Source organism: Pogona vitticeps, chromosome 4 (genome assembly GCF_051106095.1).
Source record: "Pogona vitticeps strain Pit_001003342236 chromosome 4, PviZW2.1, whole genome shotgun sequence".
Taxonomy (NCBI): domain Eukaryota; kingdom Metazoa; phylum Chordata; class Lepidosauria; order Squamata; family Agamidae; genus Pogona; species Pogona vitticeps.
In genome coordinates this window covers 80,820,816-80,840,694 of record NC_135786.1, presented here as the reverse complement: position 1 = coordinate 80,840,694, position 19,879 = coordinate 80,820,816, and the positions used below count along the sequence as shown (strand labels likewise).

Sequence of the window (19,879 nt, the reverse complement as noted above, 5' to 3'; positions counted from 1 at the left end):
TAGATATCAGGGTTTGCCAGTCGCTAATTGAATGTGCCCTTGCAATGAGGTGGAAATTGAAAGTACTGATTATGTCCTCTTAAAATGCTCCTTCTATCATGATATTTGGAAGGATCTCATCCAATCAATTCGGCCACAATTTCAATGGAGGTCCAGAGAATTTTATGTTGTGCTTACTCTCAGACAAAAAAAAATCTGATATAACTAAAGCAGTGGTGAAGCTCTGTGTGACAGCAATGAAGTGTCGCTGTTCCCTCCTTGCACCAATTAAACCAATGCCAGATGTTTAGTAATAGGTGCATTGTCCACCATCTCCTCAGTTCTGTGAAACTATGTAGATTCTATTAAATTTAGTCATATTGTAATAGGCAGTATATTTTTAATTGTACTTTTGCACTATATTAATATCTATAATAATAATATTTGAATATATCTGCTGGTCTGTGACCATAATAAAGATCGGAATCAAAATGGAAAAACAGGTTGGATCCATACTTTTCAGGCTATAATCTCTGGTGAGTTTTAGGCAGGTGAGAAGCAAAGTGTATCAGTGCGACTATCCATATCTGTCATTTCTTTTGAAATTAGTTGTAACAAGCAAGAAAAATGGAGTTTGGGAGGTGACATGTTCTATTGAGTATTGTAACGCTATAGCTGGTTTTTCAATCAGGTGCTCATTTGATACTCTAATTCAGCTAGATATTTTGCTAAAGAAAGACTGCTCACAATTGAAATGAAACAAGATTCTACAAGGATTGGCAGCTAAGGTTGCTCCAGTTCTCCGGATACCTGAGATTAGTTGTGTTTTAACTTCTTATCTGGGTCATGAAATACACAGAAGGAAGTAAATGAAAGAGTATAAGGTTAAGATTAATCTGTACTCTTTAAGGCAGCACATGAGTGCCAAGCGGCATTGTATACGTCAATACTTGGCATAATTGCTGTAATCCAGCAGTTTCAGATGCAAATGCAAGCTACAGAATAAAGGAAGTAATATAAAACAGTTGCTATAGCACCAGTGTTTAATCACCAAGTACGACATGGCAAACTAAACTGACTGTTTAAAGTTTAATTTATCTGCTGTAACCTACCTGTGGGATTATTGTGAAACCAGAAATAAACTTCCTGTAAGTCTTTTCTCCCTGTTAAGTCTTTTGCCTTTATCATGTTTTTCTGATATAGAGCCCTTTCTCTAGAAGAGCTCCCTTGTTTGCTATGACTCAGCAAGCTAATAGCTTTTCAACTCCTTTCAAAGTCATTGGGCTAATAATGCAGGTAAGAAAATAGAGGGTAACTGAGGCTAAGCCAATAACTGCATCTATATGCACCATTCTTTTGGTTGTTTGGAATTGGAAGAGATGCATTTCCAGTTACCTCTGCCATGTTTTTACCACAACACATCCTTAAAGGGCTCTCAGCAGCAAAACATCCTGAGGCACCCATTTTAAGTAGTGTTTGGCCCATGGAAGCTGTTTAAAGACACATGTACTGGTTCAAACATTCTCTCCCCCATGCCACTGTGAGAAAGGACTTAGAATCTGCGACTCTCTAATATTGATGACCTCCAATACCTCTCATCCCTCATCATTAGCTGGTCTGGTGGAAACTGGAGTCTAGCAATATCTAGAGCAGTGGTCTCCAACCTTGGGCCTCCAGATGTTCTTGGACTTCAACTCCCAGAAATCCTGGTCAGCAGAGGTGGTGGTAAGTCTTCTGGGAGTTGTAGTCCAAGAACATCTGGAGGCCTAAGGTTGGGGACCACTGATCTAGAGCACTATAGCCTTCACTGCTCTGCTATAGGTATAGTAGCATGCCCATAGTAAACACAATTGTCAGGGCAAAGTGTAGAGGCAATCTTAGTCTTAAAAAGTGTAATACTGATATTTCTGATTCTTTTGATCCCTTGTATTTTTCAGTATATGATTATCTGGGTTCTTAGAACTAATAATAGTATGATTTTGTTTCAGATCCCTTGCAAATTACAACAGCCTAACAGACAAGCACCTTGCAGGCTATTTCAGCAACACTAGGATAAGACGTCACCTTCTAAGATCTGGACTGGTAGGTTTGTATTTTTTTCCTTTTCTTTCAGTTATTTCATATATGTATTGTCCAGTACTATATACACCCACTCCAGTGTAAGCACCACTAAACTTAGTGGAACTTAATGCAGGTAAGTGGGTGCAGGATTGCAGCCTAAGTTATGCACATTTTATTTCCTCCTTCCTCCATCCAAATTGTTCATGCTGTACATGGTTGTTCCTTACCTTTTATCATTGTTATATCCCTGTGAAGCTGGTTATACCAAGAGTGACTCCATGAACTGTTTGAGTGGGTATTTCAGCCGTGGTTCTTTGGGCTTTGTATCAAGCTTTGTAATCATATAATTATTGGATAGTGATTTTATTGTTCAGTTTTGTTCCTTGCTCCTATCACAGCTTCCTGTATTTTATTCACCACCCAGTCTTCAAAAAAGGCTTGCTACCAAGCAAAAATATGCCTTAATGCCTTGGCATTACTAAAAATGTGTAGTAATGCAATCACAGCTGTCATTAATCATTGTGACAACATCTAATGCTGACAGCCTAATATGGTCTGCAGTATATCCAGGCCTGCAATCCAATGCTCACTTTCTAAGCTGTGTCCAGTTGAATTTTGTGGGACTTACGTCTGAGTAAATATGCATAGAAGTGGGTTGTAGGGGGCCTCTGGGAAGTGGCAGTAGAGAAGTCTTTTCCTCCAGAGTTGCAGTTGGCCACTTGACTCTTCACTAAAGTCCCTTTTGACTCATCACATCAAACAGCACTTCAATGATAAGATAAATAGAGAAGCATAGGTGAGTAGACTAGATGAACCACTGTTGTTTAAATGTGGTTGTGCAATGTTTTGTTAGCATGGATCACGGCTTTGAAAAGTCCCTGTTTTGGATGATGACAATTCCCCAGTCTGCATGGCCATTAGATGGTTCTGAGATTTGTACCCACAAATAGTAACACTTCCAGCTGTGCTCCCAAATATTAACTTTTTGACGCTGGGATATGTTTGAGGGTTGAATTACTTCAAAATGTGTTGAAGCATGAAGAAGAGGGAGACAACCATGTGCAGAATATGCTAATCCTGAGTTCAGAATGTCTTTATCTGTTTTAACCTATTGATAAAGCAGTCAGTGAGAGTAAAGCACAATAATGGTTCCCCTGATGGCACCTTCCATTTTAGGTTATTTTCTTCTTCTCATGGAACAGCCTGAATCACCTAGAAACTTCATATAACCATAGGCAGCTAGCTAATTAGCATCTGGTAGAAAAAAATCAATGGCAAATGCTCTCCTTTATACAAAGGAAAAGAATAATTTGGAACAAATGAGCTGAAAAAGGAGGTATAAAACAGTTATTGGTGCCGATGGTGTCGATTCTACCAAGCATGTAACATCAGCTTAAAGGAGTAATATGAATAATGATTACAACAATATTAGAGATCCTAAAGATAAGGTAGAATGACAAAGCTAAACTCCATTTAATGAATATTGGACGCCATGGAAAAACTGGAATGGAAACATTGAATAATCCTAAATGGGGGAGAAATAGAGGTCTCTTTTGATACTAGTCCCATGTCTACAGCCCTTCTGATTTCTTTCTGTTTTTCTCCCAGATATTCTCTTGCTTTTTCAAAAAAAAAAAAAAAAAAAAAAACACCTCTTCTCACTGACATCAGTGAGAGGGAAAATACTCATGTTATCCCCAACATGGGAGGGAATGGAGGGTGTCTGTAGCCAACAGGCCCCAAACCATCCCCACACAATCCTGAGAATTTTATTTATTTTATCACTTATTTACAATATTTGTAACTCACCTTTCTCATTAAAAAGGACCAAAGGCAGCTTATAATAATTAAAAGGCACTACAGTATTTAATATAGTAATAATGAGTATACAATACAAAAAGGATCAATGAATACAATATAAAAAAAAACATAAGCAACACCAAAAAAACCTTCAATGCTGTAAGGCAGCGGTCCCCAACCTTGGGCCTCCAAATGTTCTTGGACTTCAACTCCCAGAAATCCTGGCCAGCAGAGGTGGTGGTGAAGGCTTCTGGGAGGTGTAGTCCAAGAACATCTGGAGGCCCAAGGTTGGGGACCACTGCTGTAAGGCACAACAGTCCATTTAAAACCCCCACTTGGCAGCCATTCACTCAGGGAAAGTTTTGTCTGCTTGTGGAAGGGCAGTAATAATGGGATCAGCCTAGCCTCCTGTGGGAGGGAGTTCCAGAGCCTGGGAGCAGCAACAGGGAAGGCTCTCTCCCACATTCCACCAAATACATATTTGAAGGTGGTGGGACTGAGAGGAAGGCATCTCCTGTAGATCTTAATACTCTAGCAGGCTTATAAAGGGAGATGCAGCCCTTGAGACAGCTTGGACCCAAGCCATTTAGAACCACCCCTTTAAATTCTGCCCGGAAATGGATTGTCAACCAGTGGATTTGCTGTAACAGGGGAGTTGTGTGATGCCTGGGTCCAGCCCCAGCTAGCAACATGGCTTCTGTGTTTTTCCCAGCACTTTCCATGGGCAGCCCCATGTAGAATGTGTCACAGTAATCCTGCTGGGATGTAACTAAGGCACGTGTTACTGTAGCCAGATCAGAGCTCTCCAGGAATGGGCATAGCTGACATACAACTTTTAACTGTGCAGATGCACTCCTGGTGACAGTCAAAACCTGGGCATCCAGACTCAGAGACGAATCCAGGAGTACCCCAGGCTGTGCACCTGGGTTTCCAGGGGGAGTGTCACCCCATCCAGCACAGGCTGCATCCCTGTTCCCTGATCTGCCTTTTGACTGCCTTTTGGATGCCCCGTAAAGCTTTCTGTGGACATTACTTGTGCCTCCAGGCTGGATGTGCAGTGACTACTGTAACGATTACCCACGTGGCCCCTGCTTGTTTCACTAGCCTGAGGCCCATGACATGCTCTCTTTTTTCTGCTGCCACCAGTCGACCTCTGTCAGCATCCTTTAATTAGAAAGTCTGAGGTACAAGCTGAGTATAAAGTTGAATAACACAGGTTTATTGATTGCAGTTTGCTTAAACAGGTTCTTTACAGACTTTAATGTACAGTCGTGCCCCACTTTACGATTACCCCGTTTAACGATGAACCCGCTTGATGGTGAGGTTTTTGAGATCGCTTTTGCGATCGCAAAACAATGGTTTGAATGGGGTTTTTCCGCTTTGCGATGATCGGTTCCCTGCTTCAGGAACCGATTTTCGTTTTACGATGATCAAAAACAGCTGATCGTTGGATTTCAAAATGCCCGCCTGCTGAAGAAAATGCTCCCCTGCTGTGCTTAGGGATGGATTCCTCACTGCACAGGCACTGAAAATGGCCGCCCCTATGGAGGATCTTCGTTGGAACAAATTAACGTCATCAAGCGAGGCACCACTGTATTTATTAGATTAGTAATAACTTGTTTCACCCTTAACTCTTTTAGCTCTCTGTAAGTTCCACACTCTTAACTCCTAACTCGGCTATCCTCTCTAACTACCACAGACTAACTTCTACTTCAGACTCTCATCTCTGACTCTGACTGAACTCACTAAAAAATGACCAAACCTCTCTTCTCTGATCACCGCTCCCTTCTGGTTTCTCTGGTTCCGCCTCCCAACAGCTCCCATTGGTGAAGGCTAATACCATTACATATATGGGAAGGCAGGGTGTCCACTACAACTACCAATTTGAATGGCTTCAAAGAAGGATTAGACAATTCACAGAGGATCAGGTTCTCAAAGGCTGCTTGTCATGATGGCTATATATTACCCCCCCCCCCCCCATCAAAGGTATGTCCATCAAGACTGGTTGCCAGGAAACATGGGAGAGAATGTGCTGTGGATTTCCCAGAGTTGACCATAGTGGCAACAGACTGCTGGACAGGCCTTTTTCCCCATCAGGTTTGTTCTGATGTGCCAACCAAACCAGTCTCCACCAGTGAGGGCAATCTCTGCTCTGTCTTATCTCCCTCTCTCAGGGATTCAGATTACTTTTCTTGTGTACTTTTAGATCACAGTTTTATGGAATCATTGGGTAGCATAAACATTTTCTCCAACTAAAGAATGGCCTCATCACTTTGTAGAGGACTCCTGCTTCAAATAGAAAATACATGTTATAGTGAAGGCAGAAATAGGCCAATATGGTACATTGGCTCTTTAAACAGTGTTGTTCTTATGTTTTAACTATGCATTTCATAGATGAATTTAGGAGTGGGATTGGCTTTTATCTGTTTGTTTGTATAGCCATTTGGTCCTTGTTTTATGGTAAATATCCATACCTCTTCCTGCTGGTTCCAGGTAACAACAATACCTCCCACCTGCTGAAGAGGGGAAGACCATTAACCCTAAATATAAACAAAAGCAACATTTTAGGTAAAGAATTGTGTTGCAGTCATACAGTGGACCCTTGACTTACAGACGGCTTGACTTACAGACTTTTTGAGTTACAGACTTCTCTGGCTGAAAAATTTAGGTTTGACTTGCAGCCTGAGAATTCACTTACAGACCAGAAAAAAACCAAAATGGAACAAATATGGCCTGTTACGGTATTAATCGGTTTTCAGTGCACTGCCATAAGTGGTTCTGATGGGCATGAGAAGGGAAGCTTTTCAGGTAAGGTGCCCATAGTTCAGACTGCAGATCCCCAGGACTAGTGCTACCCCCTCCATTTCCATTTCAGTCGCTCCCTAAACATAGGAGGCGGGATAGTGAATGGACGTGCTTCCTTTATCTGTGCAGGCTTCCATGCGGTCTGAAATCTTGTTCAGAGCTTGAAATCAAGTAGAGAGCCTTTAAAGATAGAGAAGGTTTTCTCCTTCAGAAACCCAGTAATATATAGGGTGATAGAAATGGTGAATGAAGGTGGTTGAAGCTAGCATGCTTCCCCCCACATATTTATGCAGTTTGAGCAGGCCTGCCAAAGGGTTCACTCTCTAGCTATCAAGGGTGTGTGGCCTTGTTGCTGCATTTAATAGGACATCTCTTACACATGTGCACAGAGTTAACTGTAAGACAAAGTAGTTGAAGAAAGGAAAGAGGACAGGTCCTTCTGCTTGGTAGAGGACAGACTGCAGCTTCTCTGTAAATTACTATTTAAGGTGTAGATATTGTCATGAACAGAAATTAAAGATAAATGAGAATTCGGCTAATCGTCATGAGATGGGAGTGGGGGTTTTAAAGGCTTATTCACAAGGTATTTGAATAAAAGCTATGGGGGGGGGAGGGATTCTGCCACCTAATGAGGCATTTACCATTTTCAAGTGACATTTGAAGCCAAATAATACTGTTCTACTGTGTTTCCCCGAAAATAAGACAAGGTCTTATATTGATTTTTGCTCCAAAAATGCATTAGGGCTTATTTTCAGGGGATTTTTTCCCCCCATGTACAACAATCTACATTTATTCAAATACAATCATATATTCTTCTGGTTGCTGCACAAATGTGGAGGGTGGGGTTTCACTTAACTAGGGCTTATTTTGGGGGTAGAGCTTATATTACGAGCATCCTGAAAAATCGTACTAGGGTTTATTTTTGGGAAAACAGAGTAAGTTCAGGATGTCTAATAGTGGAAAAGAATGATGAAGAAATATTAGTGGGAACTGAAGCTTTGTTCTGTCCTAATAAACATGACTGACGATCACTAATATAGCAGCAGCCCATTTAAATGCTGCTGGAGACATTTAAATGAGATAGATTGATGAGGTCTACGTATACTTGCTATCTTGGCACAGAGTTTGAGCTTTTAGCATATATTAAATCCTTTCTATCACTGCATGGTGCTAAGCAGTAAACATGATACTAAACCATTTTGTAGCATGCGTCTGTTATATCCATCTTGAGACATGATTTGTTCTTGAGTAGCTTCATAACTATTGTCAGTGCTGCTGGATTTAATAGCTTCATAACTCAAGACTATGCGATTTTGTGTTTCTGCTTTGTAATTTGCAAATCAAAAACTATGTGATTTCTTGTTTCCACCTTATAATTTGAAGCCCACGCTCCGGCACTATATAAAAAACAGGTTCTTTTTCAAAGGAAACAAAAACCAGGTTTTAGGCTGGGATTAAAAGAGCCACATTTACTGAGGCAAGTGAAGGCCTCCAAACTACAAAGTGTACCTAAAAGCAATTCTTTAAGGGTGTGAAGGACATTCTAGAATGGTGTCATATACAGCTTGAGTGATGCCATTCAGGTCAGAACTAGAAGCCTATACAGTACATGGACGTCTATGTTCAGACCTTAGACCTTAATCTGAGAACTCCACCTGTTGACTATTCTCAAGTCCCTTCATCGATGGCTTGACCATCTGCCATATTACACCTGGACTGGTGTTCCGGTAGAAGACAAGTAGCAACTTGAAGCTCTCTCTCAGTGCTAACACCTAGACCAGTGGTGTCGAACTGTGGCCCTCCAGATGTTCTTGGCCTTCAACTCCCAGAAATCCTGGCCAGCAGAGGTGGTGGTGAAGGCTTCTGGGAGTTGAAGTCCAAGAACATCTGGAGGGCCACAGTTTGACACCACTGACCTAGACAATAGATTGAGCAGACACACAGGCAGTGCTATCACTAGTGTAGGGTACAATGTTTTGTATTTCTCTTTAAATTGAAGTAATGATTTCTAATTCTGCATCAATGCATATTCAAAAACACACAAATTTTATTCAAATCTTCACTCTCTTCTAGCCTCTTTGTAGTATTTGATTCTTTTCCTCTTTTGGGGAGGATGTATGCATAGCCACCCTAGACACCAACAGCAAAATCGCACACAGTGGTGGAAGGATGGGGTCTGGCTGACTTATTTACCCCTTGTCTGTATCTTAATTTTTTATAAGACCTGAGAAGGTAAGGAGACTGAGAGATTAGTCATTAAAGAGAAAGTTGGAGTGAAGTAAATAATACAGTTAATGCATTTAGAAGCATAGGGAAAGACTGATTGTTTATTCTATCACCAGCTTGCCTAAGTCTTCATTTAGCAAATTAGTCTCCTTTCTTTTTCCAGAAAGAAAGATCAAAAGTAGTCTTTTTATCCAGTTCTAGAAACAGAGTTCTGAGTTAGACAACATCTTTGTTAAATCACTAAAAAGTGACAAATGTTGAGTGTTTGCGTTCTCTAGAAGTCTTCATCAGACAGAGGGGCTATAAAACCTGGTGATAAGAATTTCACTTTTGCTTTGCAGTTGGTTGTTTGGGAAACAGCGTAGCTTTGTTTGCATGTCTGAAGTCTCGGGCATGTAGCTCTGAAAGATCTGCCCACTTGGCAGGATAACATTATAAGAGGAGGAAATTATAGATTTGCCTTAAGATGTGATTTGACCCAGGGAAAGAACAAGGGACACAGAAAGTTACTCCATTGAGTGTGGTTTTTAAGAAGCAACTTCAGTTTCATCTGCTAACAAGTGACTTTAGAATTGTTGGCAGTTAATGTTCTCATTCAGTGGGGCTGCTGGATGAGCATAATGTGCAACCAGATTATCGTTAAGGCATAGATAGCTTGTCTTGCAGCACATTATCCTTGGGTACCGACACCCACATCAGATGGAACAATAATTATCTGCTGCTCTCAGTGTAAATAATCTTAGGATGATTCAGGAGAGAATACAGCCATAACAACAAATAAATAAAACATTACCTGTTCAATAAAACTAGATAAAACTGGCAGCTGCCATATATTGCCATCATATTAACACTCTGAGTGAATGGAAAGGTATTTGCCTACTACCTCAGGGTTAGTGAGGTAACTGCAAGGGGAACCTCACCTGGAGGAAATCCTGTAAAGAATTCTGTAAAGAGTGTGGTGTACTAAGATGGTGTCCTTCTCAATTGCTATAATCCACCACTGGCAAGAAGTACTCAGAGGAGGGCCAACAATGATGATCTCAGTGCATGGGCACATGGGTACAGAGACAGATGGAGGCACATTCTGTTTTGTCACGTGTTCATCCTAAAATCCAATAACTGACGACCAGAAGAGGAGTGGGTGCAGGATTGTTGTGAGACATTTTGGATCTGACGGCAGAGAATGAAGGAAGTGACACCTCTCCAAAGCACTCAGAGCTTGGAAAAGCTGCTTTTGAGGACCACAACCCCCACAATCCCTTTAGAAACTCTTAGGAAGCTACATTCTTTTGTTATGTGAGGTAATGTTCAGAACAGTAAATGGGGGGGGGAAGCAAAATAATACAGTGGTGCCTCACTTGACGTTAATTCGTTCCAGCGAAATCGCTGTAGAGTGAAAACGTCATCAAACGAAATTTTAAAAACCCATTGAAATGCATTGAAAACCGTTGAATGCGTTCCAGTGGGCTGAATACCTGCTCGTCCAGCGAAGATCCTCCATAAAGCGACCATTTTTGGTGCCTGTAAAGTGAGGAATCCATCCTAGAAAACAGCAGGGAGCCATTTTCTTCAGCTGGCAGACATTTTGAAACCCGACGATCAGCTGTTTGCTGATCGTCGTAAAGTGAAAATTGGTTCCCAAAGCAGGGAACCGATCATCGCACAGTGAAAAAACCCCATTTAAAACATCATTTTGTGATCGCAAAAGCTTCAATGTAAAGCGGATTCGTTGTAGAGTGGGGGAAATTGTCCAGCTGGTCACGACTGTATCAAGGAAGACAAGTGTTCTACCTCAGCTGTTGTAAATGGTAGATGCCATTGTTCCCCTCCTGGTTTACTTGGGCAGCCTTCAAAGGCATGACAATAGTAGGAAAAAAAGCAGCCATATATGTAGGGCTGTAGAGCAGCAACAGCAAGAACAACGAGTTGTTCAGCTACATGAGAAAGTGGGTGCAGAAATGGAAGTACTTATCCAGGCCATAGTGGCCAGTGGCCCTCTCATTGAGAAAGTAGCAAGTGCTGTTTGCTCTCAGTACGCTTCTGTGTGAGGCAGCTGCCTCACTCCAGCTAATGGTAGGTCTGGTCTTAACCCAGCATCCACTTCAATGCATTTTAAAGAGAGAAGTGACAAATCATATGTATCTCTGGCACTGTATGCGCCTGTTGCTGCTGCTACAGTTATTGCTGTTTATTATATTTATCCCATTATATTAAGTATTAGTACTTGTATCCCAGTGACTTCAGTATGATTTACCTAACTCTCTTCCCACTTATTTCTTACAACAACCCTGTAAGGTTGCTTGTGCTAAGAAAGACTGACTTGCCCAGTGTCTTCCAGAGAGCTTCATGATTCAGGATGAATTAGAATCTGGGGCTCCCAAAACCTAGCACAACATTTTATCTACTGTACTTCACTTGCACACCTATACAAAATTTTATACACAAAACTAAACACAGTGGCTAGATTTCAAAGATGGGCTTACCTTCATGCTTGTTCTATTTAAGCGTCTTTTGAACCGCTGCTCTTATGTCACAAACTGCTGCTGAAACGTGCCTCCATTTCAAAAGTAGTTGGCCTTGCACTGAAAGCATGCAAGGGTGCTTACTGGGATTACAAAACTGTTGTATATCTTTTGATCTTTTCCAACATGTTCTGTTTCCCTGTTTAGTACACAGATAGTTGTAATAGAATAGTTTCTATTACAAAACATGATGCTGATGTTTTGTAGTTTCTATTACAATATTTTCTAATCTAAAGTACTTTGATCCAATGTCTCAGAAGCATGTGTAACAAAGTCCTGTGGATATGCTAGTACACATTGTTATGTGCTGTCAGATCAGAATGGGCTTATAGCAACTCTTATAGGATTTTCAAGGTAAGTGAAGTATTTAAGGAGTGGTTTTACCAGTTTCTTTCTTTCTCTCTCTCTCTCTCTCTCTCTCTCTCTCTCTCTCTCTCTCTCTCTCACACACACACACACACACACACACACACACAGAGAGAGAGAGAGAGAGAGAGAGAGAGAGAGAGAGTGTTTCCATAGCTGAGCAGGGATTTGAACTCATAGCTCCTGAGCCCTTTCCCATCACTCTATCCACTGCATCACATTGGATATGTTACTGGTACACATCATCCCCATTTATTGCATACAGTCCCTGCGATCTTGTATCTTCTGGTCTACCATCCTCTGTACTTACCATTTTACCTTTTTCGTGGCAGATCTCAAGAAGTGGAAGAATAATACCAGAGAAGGAATACCAGCTGAATACCATGAAGAAGGATCACCAGAAGTACATACGGGAATGTTTAGCTCAGGCCATATTCCACAAGGTCCTTGACATGGAAGTATGGCTATCTTGTGGCTGCTTCTTCTAAAATATCATTAAAATAAGTGTCCATTGTCTTGTTTAGCTGAGGACTACAAAGATAATTTTCTGTTATGGATTATGATGCAAATGAATGCTTTTTTTATTTTGATGGGGAGTGTGGTCTAATCAAAAGAACATGGTGGTTTTGTGAGTCTACAACACTTAACGGTAACCACTCAGTGTATTCAAGCTATCTTTTTCTTAATTTAATATGAAGCTACTCAAGACTATGTGATTTTGTGTTTCTACTTTATGATTTGAAAATAAAAAAATATGTGATTTCATGTTTCTTGAAGGAACACTTGAAAGTTATAGGTTAGTATGGAGGAGTAGAAATCCCAGATTAATGTTGCCTGATATGAATATTCAAAAATATTTGTTAAAAGAGTATAAATATCTGTCATTTGAGTCAGCCCAATTTTTTGAACAAAATGTTCAATTAATAACCTTTGGAAATTATAAATAATAAAATATATAGCAACAGTAATAACATCTTCTACAATAATTCTATATTAGCAGGGAATAAAACTAAGGATGGAAGAAAAGATAGAAGAATAACATATAATTGGCTAGAACTAATAAGTTGGCATCATCTCAGAATGTAAGGGTCCCTATGGCCACCAAGTTCCACACAGTCATCTCCTGAGAGCAAGGTGGCAGGAGGCCATGTCCCATCTGCATAAAGAACCTGTCACCGTCCATCAGAGAAACGCTTGTTTCTTCCCACATGAACACCAAAAGTCAAGGAAAATCTGCAAAAACAAAGAGAGCGATACAAGGAGTGAGAATGGACAGAGTGGAGAAGATACTATCTCATTCACACAAAAAGTAGAGACATGGCTGGAGGTTGGCTTCATTCTCACTTTGTTTGACCTGTCAGTTGTTCCTACCATCCGTTTCCCTTTGTGATGCTGATGTCTTCCATGGTTGATCCTATAGAATTCATATAGTTCAAGAGCAGACCCATAGACCAAAGGCTTCAGGAGTCCAAGTCTCTCGAAGATGTCAGCTTTTGTGCTGTGCTAGCTCTTAACATGTCTGAGAAATCTACCCATATTACTTCTTCTTCTTCTTCTTCTTCTTCTTCTCTCTCTCTCAGAGCATAAAACAACTGTTGAGACCAACTGTCTTAGAATCATGGAATCTTAAGGAAGAGAACTCCTTAGTCATAAACAAAGATGGAGATTATTTAACAAAAGGGCTGTCATCTTCCCTTCCCCCTAGTCAGCTGAACAACTCATAACAGCAGAAACAGCTGGCAGTGCCAACATCTTTGAAGGGGCCTTATGGATCACCTGGACCAGTGGTTCTTAACAATTTGCCAATGGAATTTAAAAAGAAAATCTGGATGTGGACTTGTATTTCTCTACCATGTCCTGTACTTTCCCAGACGCGAATCTCCATCCACAGAAGAGTGAGAAATTAAGAAAACCTATTAGTTGGTTTGGAATACAGTAGACATATCCTATTCCCTCTTTCCTCACCCTCTTCTTTTAGAGAGGCTAGGAAAATTGTCTGGTACTGAGAAGTCTTGGAATGAAAGGGAGATGCTTGTGGTTTTCGAAACCGGGGGGGGGGGGAGTCTATAGAGAAGAGAGGATGGGTTAGGGTTTTTGCCAGAATGGCAAACAATTCCAGGCTATTTTCACTAGTGATATCTCTCACTCCTCTTTATGTCTCTACACTCCGCACTTATATTTTGAATGAAAAACCTATATAGGCTCAGTAAAAAAAGAAAAAGGCATTATAGCCCATGTGTGAAATTAAAAAAAAAAACTGGTGGGGAAATACCTTTATAAGACCACTAAAATTTTACAGACAGGCTAGCTTTCGAGTCTTACAAGACTCTTCATCATGTTGGGCATTACAGAGTTGGGGCAGGGGACAGAAAAATCCCCCAAACCATTTTGGCCAGATGGTGGAACTAACTTGTTCAAAGGTAGTTCCAAAATGGAGTCTGCAGCCATTTTAGAATCAATTTGAGACTGAAAGTGTCACCTCAATGGATGTAGATTTCACTGGCTTTATCCATCTCTGTGGACAAAGGTTCACCAATCACTCAACATTTTTCCCAGAGCCCACCAGAGGCTATGCACTTTGGCCTAAAGCCATGGGGAAAATAATGTGTGACTGGCAAACCTTTGAAATCCGCATCTCCTGAGGTGAAACCTGATTTTAAAAAGCTGCAGACTGTATTTGAGGACTGCTTTTAATTAAAAAATAAGCCTGACTTCAACGTTTGACCAAGATAATTTTGAGGACTTCTCTACCATGTGCTTCCCTTCACTTTATTGCAATTCTGCTTGAATTAGAAAAATATTTTCTAATTTTGCATCTATATGTATAAAATAACATATTAAATTTTATGCAAATTAGCATCTTGGGTGACAGAGGATGCAGACAACCATCCTCAACACTGATTCCCAACCTTGGGTCCCCAGATGTTCTTGGACTACAACTCCCAGAAATCCTGGCCACCATAGCTGATAATGAAGGGTCCTGTGAGTTTTAGTCCAAGAAAATGAATGAGGACCCAAGGCTGGGAACCACTTATGTAGGACAGTGTACTATAAACAGTCATTTTGTGATGTTGGTAACTAAACTGGGCTCATGGGCACATAACAGAATGTATAAGAAGCCATTCTAAATGGGGACTATTCCACAAAGCTGTTGTGACAGTTTGGTGTTCAACACTGTACAAGTGACAGCACTGTATTATTAGAAATGTAACATTCTCTTTGTTTTTAAAAACTCTATTAGCGTCATCACCAAGTTGAAATAAAAAGAAAACTGGAAAATTCTGCCAGGAGAGAGCGTGTTCAGAGAATCAAGGTAGAGCCCCCACGCCCACATCTGCATGCTACAAGTAACATTGTTTGTGACTGCAATTCTGTGCCGGACTTGGCAATAGAACCAGGAGCATCAAAAAAAAAAAAAAAATCAGAATTGTGTATGTTTGGTCAGTCTATGTTAGCTGTTACTTTTACTTATAGTCCTTGCATTGGTCATCACTAGGCATCCCTCCCTTGTTAATGTAGATTTCTCTACTTCGGTTGTTACATACTGCATAATTATATCTGTGGCCAGTTATAAGCAGATCTATGCAAAAGTAAAAATATATTTACTGACATCTCAAGATTAAGTTGCTACTCTTGGTTCTGTGGTTTCTAAAAACAGCAGATTTAGAGAAAGGATGAGACCATAGAATTAATGAGTTGGAAGAGTCGTATAAGGCCATTGAGTCCAAGCTCCTGCTCAGTGCAAGAATCCACATCAAAACAGATCTGACAGATAGTTGTCCAAGTTTCTCTTGAATACCTCCAGCCACCACCTCCCATGGTAACTGGTTCCATTGTTGTACTGCTTTGGCAGTTAAGTTTTTCCTGACATTCAGCCTAAATCTGGCTTTCTGTAACTTGACCACATTACTGTGTCCTGAACTCTGGGATGATCGAGAACAGCTCCAGCTGCTCCTCTGTATCACTACCTTTCAAATATTTGAAAACTGGTTGTTGTGGGTTTTTTGGGCTCTTTGGCCATGTTCTGAAGGTTGTTGTTCCTAACGTTTCGCCAGTCTCTGTGGCCGGCTGAGTGCTGTCCTCTGAAGATGCCGGCCACAGAGACTGGCGAAACGTTAGGAAGAACAATCTTCAGAACATGGCCAAAGAGCCTGAAGAATCCACAACAACCATTAGATCCCGGCCATGAAAGCCTTTGTGAATACATATTTGAAAACTGCTATTGTATCTCCCCCAGTCTTATTTTCTCAAAGCCTGTTCATTTCCTTACAATACAATTTTCTGAGGCATCTTAGAGTTAAAATGAAGGCATATTCAGTGCATTCAAACAATATTCCATCCTTTAATGGGATTTTCTCTGAGACACATGCTTTAACAAATAAGGATTTGCAAATATAACCTGTGTTCTACTTCTAGTTAACAGTCACAAAAAAGTGCATGCTAAATGCAACGTGCCTCAATGAGGAAAATCGTGTACTATAACAAACTGATGTTTTTCACCTCTTAAAGGATCACGTCTGTTAAAAATGTCCTAAGTCTATGGTCTGATAAGGTGTCTCAATGCTCTCTTCATGTAGGTGGAGCGGTCAAGAAAGGCAACAGAAGAGACATATCACCAGCTTTCCCCACATCCATCCACTGCCCCAAGGAATCGCTTTGGGCGTCGCAAATTAGGCAACAGAGGACAGTCAGTTCATTCGGTGAGTGTATAATGGGACCTCTAAATCAACAAAGATTGCATACAGCTTTGCTTTAAGTGTAGCTTGCTAGTTGTCTCACCACAGGCTGCAACTGTATTCAAACTGGAATAAAAATGAAGGCTTTCAAATCTGCTGCATTAGGAGAAGATCATAGTTCTTTATTAGTCACATTGTGTGCTGTCTTTGATCCAAGGACTTCAAGGCAGCAGCATGTAGCTATTTAATTTTGTCCTCACAACAGCTCAGCAAGGTGGATCAGGCTGAAAGACTGTGACTTGCCTAAGGCATTCTGAAGCTTGATGTGAAATGGGGATTTCAATTAGAGCCTTCACTTGCTGAAAGACTGCAGCTCAGCCTTCCCCAACCAATGGTTCTTCAGATATATTGGACCACATCTTTCATCATCCCCAAGGCCATTGGGCTTAGCTGGGTTTGCTCCCACGTTAGTGTGTGTAGTGAGGCTGAACAATCTAATTTGATCTCACAGAAGCCACCAGTCCCTGTTATAAGTCTTCCCTTCACAGGGTTGAGGCTGGGCTATGCCAAAATCAGTGTGCAGTGTCTATCAGAAGTGTTTTTTCGCTCTCCCCTTGCTATTTTTCAGAATCACATTGTCTTGATAAAACAGTATATTTGGGGAAACACAGATGGGCACAAATGGGTGGTTTGTTGCAGTTCATATACCAGCTGCACAACTGATCTTCGGTTTTGCATCCTGCCCCCTCTGGCAGGCACTCAGAGGTAGTGCCCGAAGGAAGCAGGGCAGGGAAGTCAGGGTGCTGCCTCTGAGTGCGTGCCTGCCAGAGGGGATGGTACCAAACCACAGATCAGCTGTGCAGCTGGTTAATGAACTGTGCCAAACCATCGGTTTGCACTCATCTCTGTCAAAGAATAATCATGTTTCCTAGCGGTTTCTAGTAGTTCCCCTCTGAAGTACAGTTACTCCTTCCTTGTACACCTTATCTTAGCAGAAAAAGTTTATTTTTAAAACCTACCTTGTCACCAAGATGTAGAGGCTCCAGTTTCAGAAGAACAACCATGGAGTCCCACATATGGTTGACTGTTGCCCATTCCAGGTTTATAGGGTTGTAGGTGTAAGGTAAAAAGAGAATACTGAGCTGTAGCAATGTAATAGCAGTATTTTCTTGCAGCAGATAAGGACATCCTATGACATCCTATAATGGGTTGACCTCTTCCTTTTTCTCTCTATCTTTCTCTTCTTTTTCTTTTTCCTTTAGCCACTAATGGATAGAACAATCCCCATTGCCAGTCTAATTCCAACCTTTCTCCTTTCAAGACGTGCATTGTCTTCCCTCCCACAGAAGCTAAAAATTATTTTAAATACGTGTTTCTCTTTTCCTTCCTTTTAATTATTTTTCTTCTTTTACATTTCACTTTTAAACTTCATCTAGTAAAGAAATAAATAATGATCTCAGGATATTTTTCTCCGTTCTGTTTCACAAGCATTGTATCTTATACAAACGTTATCCTTTATTTTGTGTGTATAATTTCTCAATACTGCATACATCTGAGTTTCATCATTAGAACTGGGAAATTGTCATAGGATACACTGAATCTTGTCCTGAGAGTAATTGTTTCCCCTTTTATTTAATTATTGTATTTAGGGCCTTGGCCTACACAACTGGAAACAAAAGGTCTTAAGTCATGCCGAGAGATACAATATAGATATTATAAATACACAGGCTGTTGGCTCTGAAATGTCTCCCCCCCCCCCTTTTTAAAAATTGTCTAGGCCACCTGTCCTCGACCGAACACTGCACCAGGCAACATACAGCATCCAGTCCGACTGCAGCCACTTTTTGGCAACATCACCACAGAATCTGCATCGAAGGCTACTTTGAGTTCCAGAACAAAGTTCCTCACCTTTGAAAAAGAACATCAATTTCCCTGCGCGGTTAGACTTTGCTCTTTTATCCAAGCATTCTTTGGAAGACGAAATGAAATTATCAGTGTCCATTGGCTGGGCTAGTGCATAAACACATCTGGCCCATTATCTTTTGATCTTTGAAGTGAAAGACAATATTGTAGTCCCTCCCCTACACTGTTGGATCTCCTGTAGCATGTTAGCCATGGAATATAATCCTTGACCACACCCGAAGGCAGCAGGGTGTTTTGATAGAATAATACAGGTTTGCTTGCCAGCAAAGAGCTCTTGAGAGACAGACATGGCCCCACAACATCCGCCAACTAGAGGAGGCTTGCCTTATGCTGCCTAATAATACAGTGGACGCTCAACTTACAGACGGCTCGACTTACAGACTTTTCGAGTTACAGACTTCTCTGGCCGCAAAATTTAGATTCGACTTGCAGCCGGAGAATCGACTTACAGACCAGAAAAAAACCAAAATGGAACAAAAATAGAATAAAAACTGCCAGTTATGGGATTAATTGGTTTTCAATGCATTGTAGGTCAATGGAGATTCGACCTACAGACTTTTCGACTTGCAGCCACCGTTCCAATACGGATTAATTCTGTAAGTAGAGGGTCCACTGTAGGTCAAGCCATATGCACAAAGAAAACTCCTTTCCCTAAATTCAGCTAGAGCAATATAGCAGAGGCTCAATGCAAGAATTCTTTCCCAAACTGTAATAAGTAGAACTGAGGTGGGCACAACACACTTCAAGGAGTTTTTAACTCCTGTTATAAACTCTGTTATAATATGTGTGACAAAAATGGTTTTTAAAAGGCTCATGGCATGATTAACAGATTTATCTCAATATGAGCTTTTGTTGATTACAGTCTACTTTTTCATACAGAGTACGGTGTTGAGGCCACAGATATAACTACATAGTAGCTGAGTGTAGTGAATTGCAATTAGAGTAGGCCCACTGAATTGATGGATCTTCTAAAGGTGTTGACTCACCATATCCCTACTGATTCAATGGGCCTACTCTAGTTGTGACTGACTGTGCTAAGCACCAGTTGTGACTGGTGTGTATGGTGGAGAAAAAGCAAAACGGGAAAATGATGAAGAGGGTGGCAATCGTATTATTAACACTGATAATGATCTTCTGAGTATTGCCTACAAAAACATCCTGACAATAGTAGAGTAATTAGCAAATATAAAACATCGGCTGGCTATTCCATGATGATTAGGCTTTAATCCTTGAAGTGCTAGAGCAGTGAGTTCTGTTCTCTGGAAAATGTTGGCTATGTTCAGGCCACAGTTTTACCAAGAAGACAACTTTTAGGCTCTATTGAAGAACAGCTTATTAAAATATGTGTGTGCTAAAAAGTCTTGCTCTCTAAGCCTCTAGATCAGTGGTTCTCAAACTTGGGCCCCCAGATGTTCTTGGATGCAACTTCCAGGAATCCTGGCCAACACAGCCAGTGGCGAAGGCTTCTGGAAATTATAGTGCAAGAGCATTTGGGGATCCCAGTTTGAGAATCACCACTCT

At 40.9% G+C, this 19,879-nt stretch overlaps 1 protein-coding gene across 16 annotated transcripts in view; it reads left to right on the top strand.

Moving 5' to 3' along the window:
- The window catches only part of ERICH3 (glutamate rich 3), a 98,358-nt gene that overhangs the window by 27,761 nt on the left and 50,718 nt on the right, over window positions 1-19,879 (top strand). For 8 of the 16 annotated variants that reach the window (XM_078392985.1, XM_078392983.1, XM_078392984.1 and 5 more), the window contains 5 exons: window positions 1,968-2,061; window positions 12,092-12,217; window positions 15,001-15,072; window positions 16,337-16,459; window positions 18,213-18,374. In XM_078392985.1, coding sequence (XP_078249111.1) covers window positions 1,968-2,061; window positions 12,092-12,217; window positions 15,001-15,072; window positions 16,337-16,459; window positions 18,213-18,374 — 577 coding nt within the window. The remainder of the gene's footprint in view (window positions 1-1,967; window positions 2,062-12,091; window positions 12,218-15,000; window positions 15,073-16,336; window positions 16,460-18,212; window positions 18,375-19,879) is intronic. The other 8 variants (XM_078392989.1, XM_078392987.1, XM_078392991.1 and 5 more) reach the window with 1 other exon arrangement.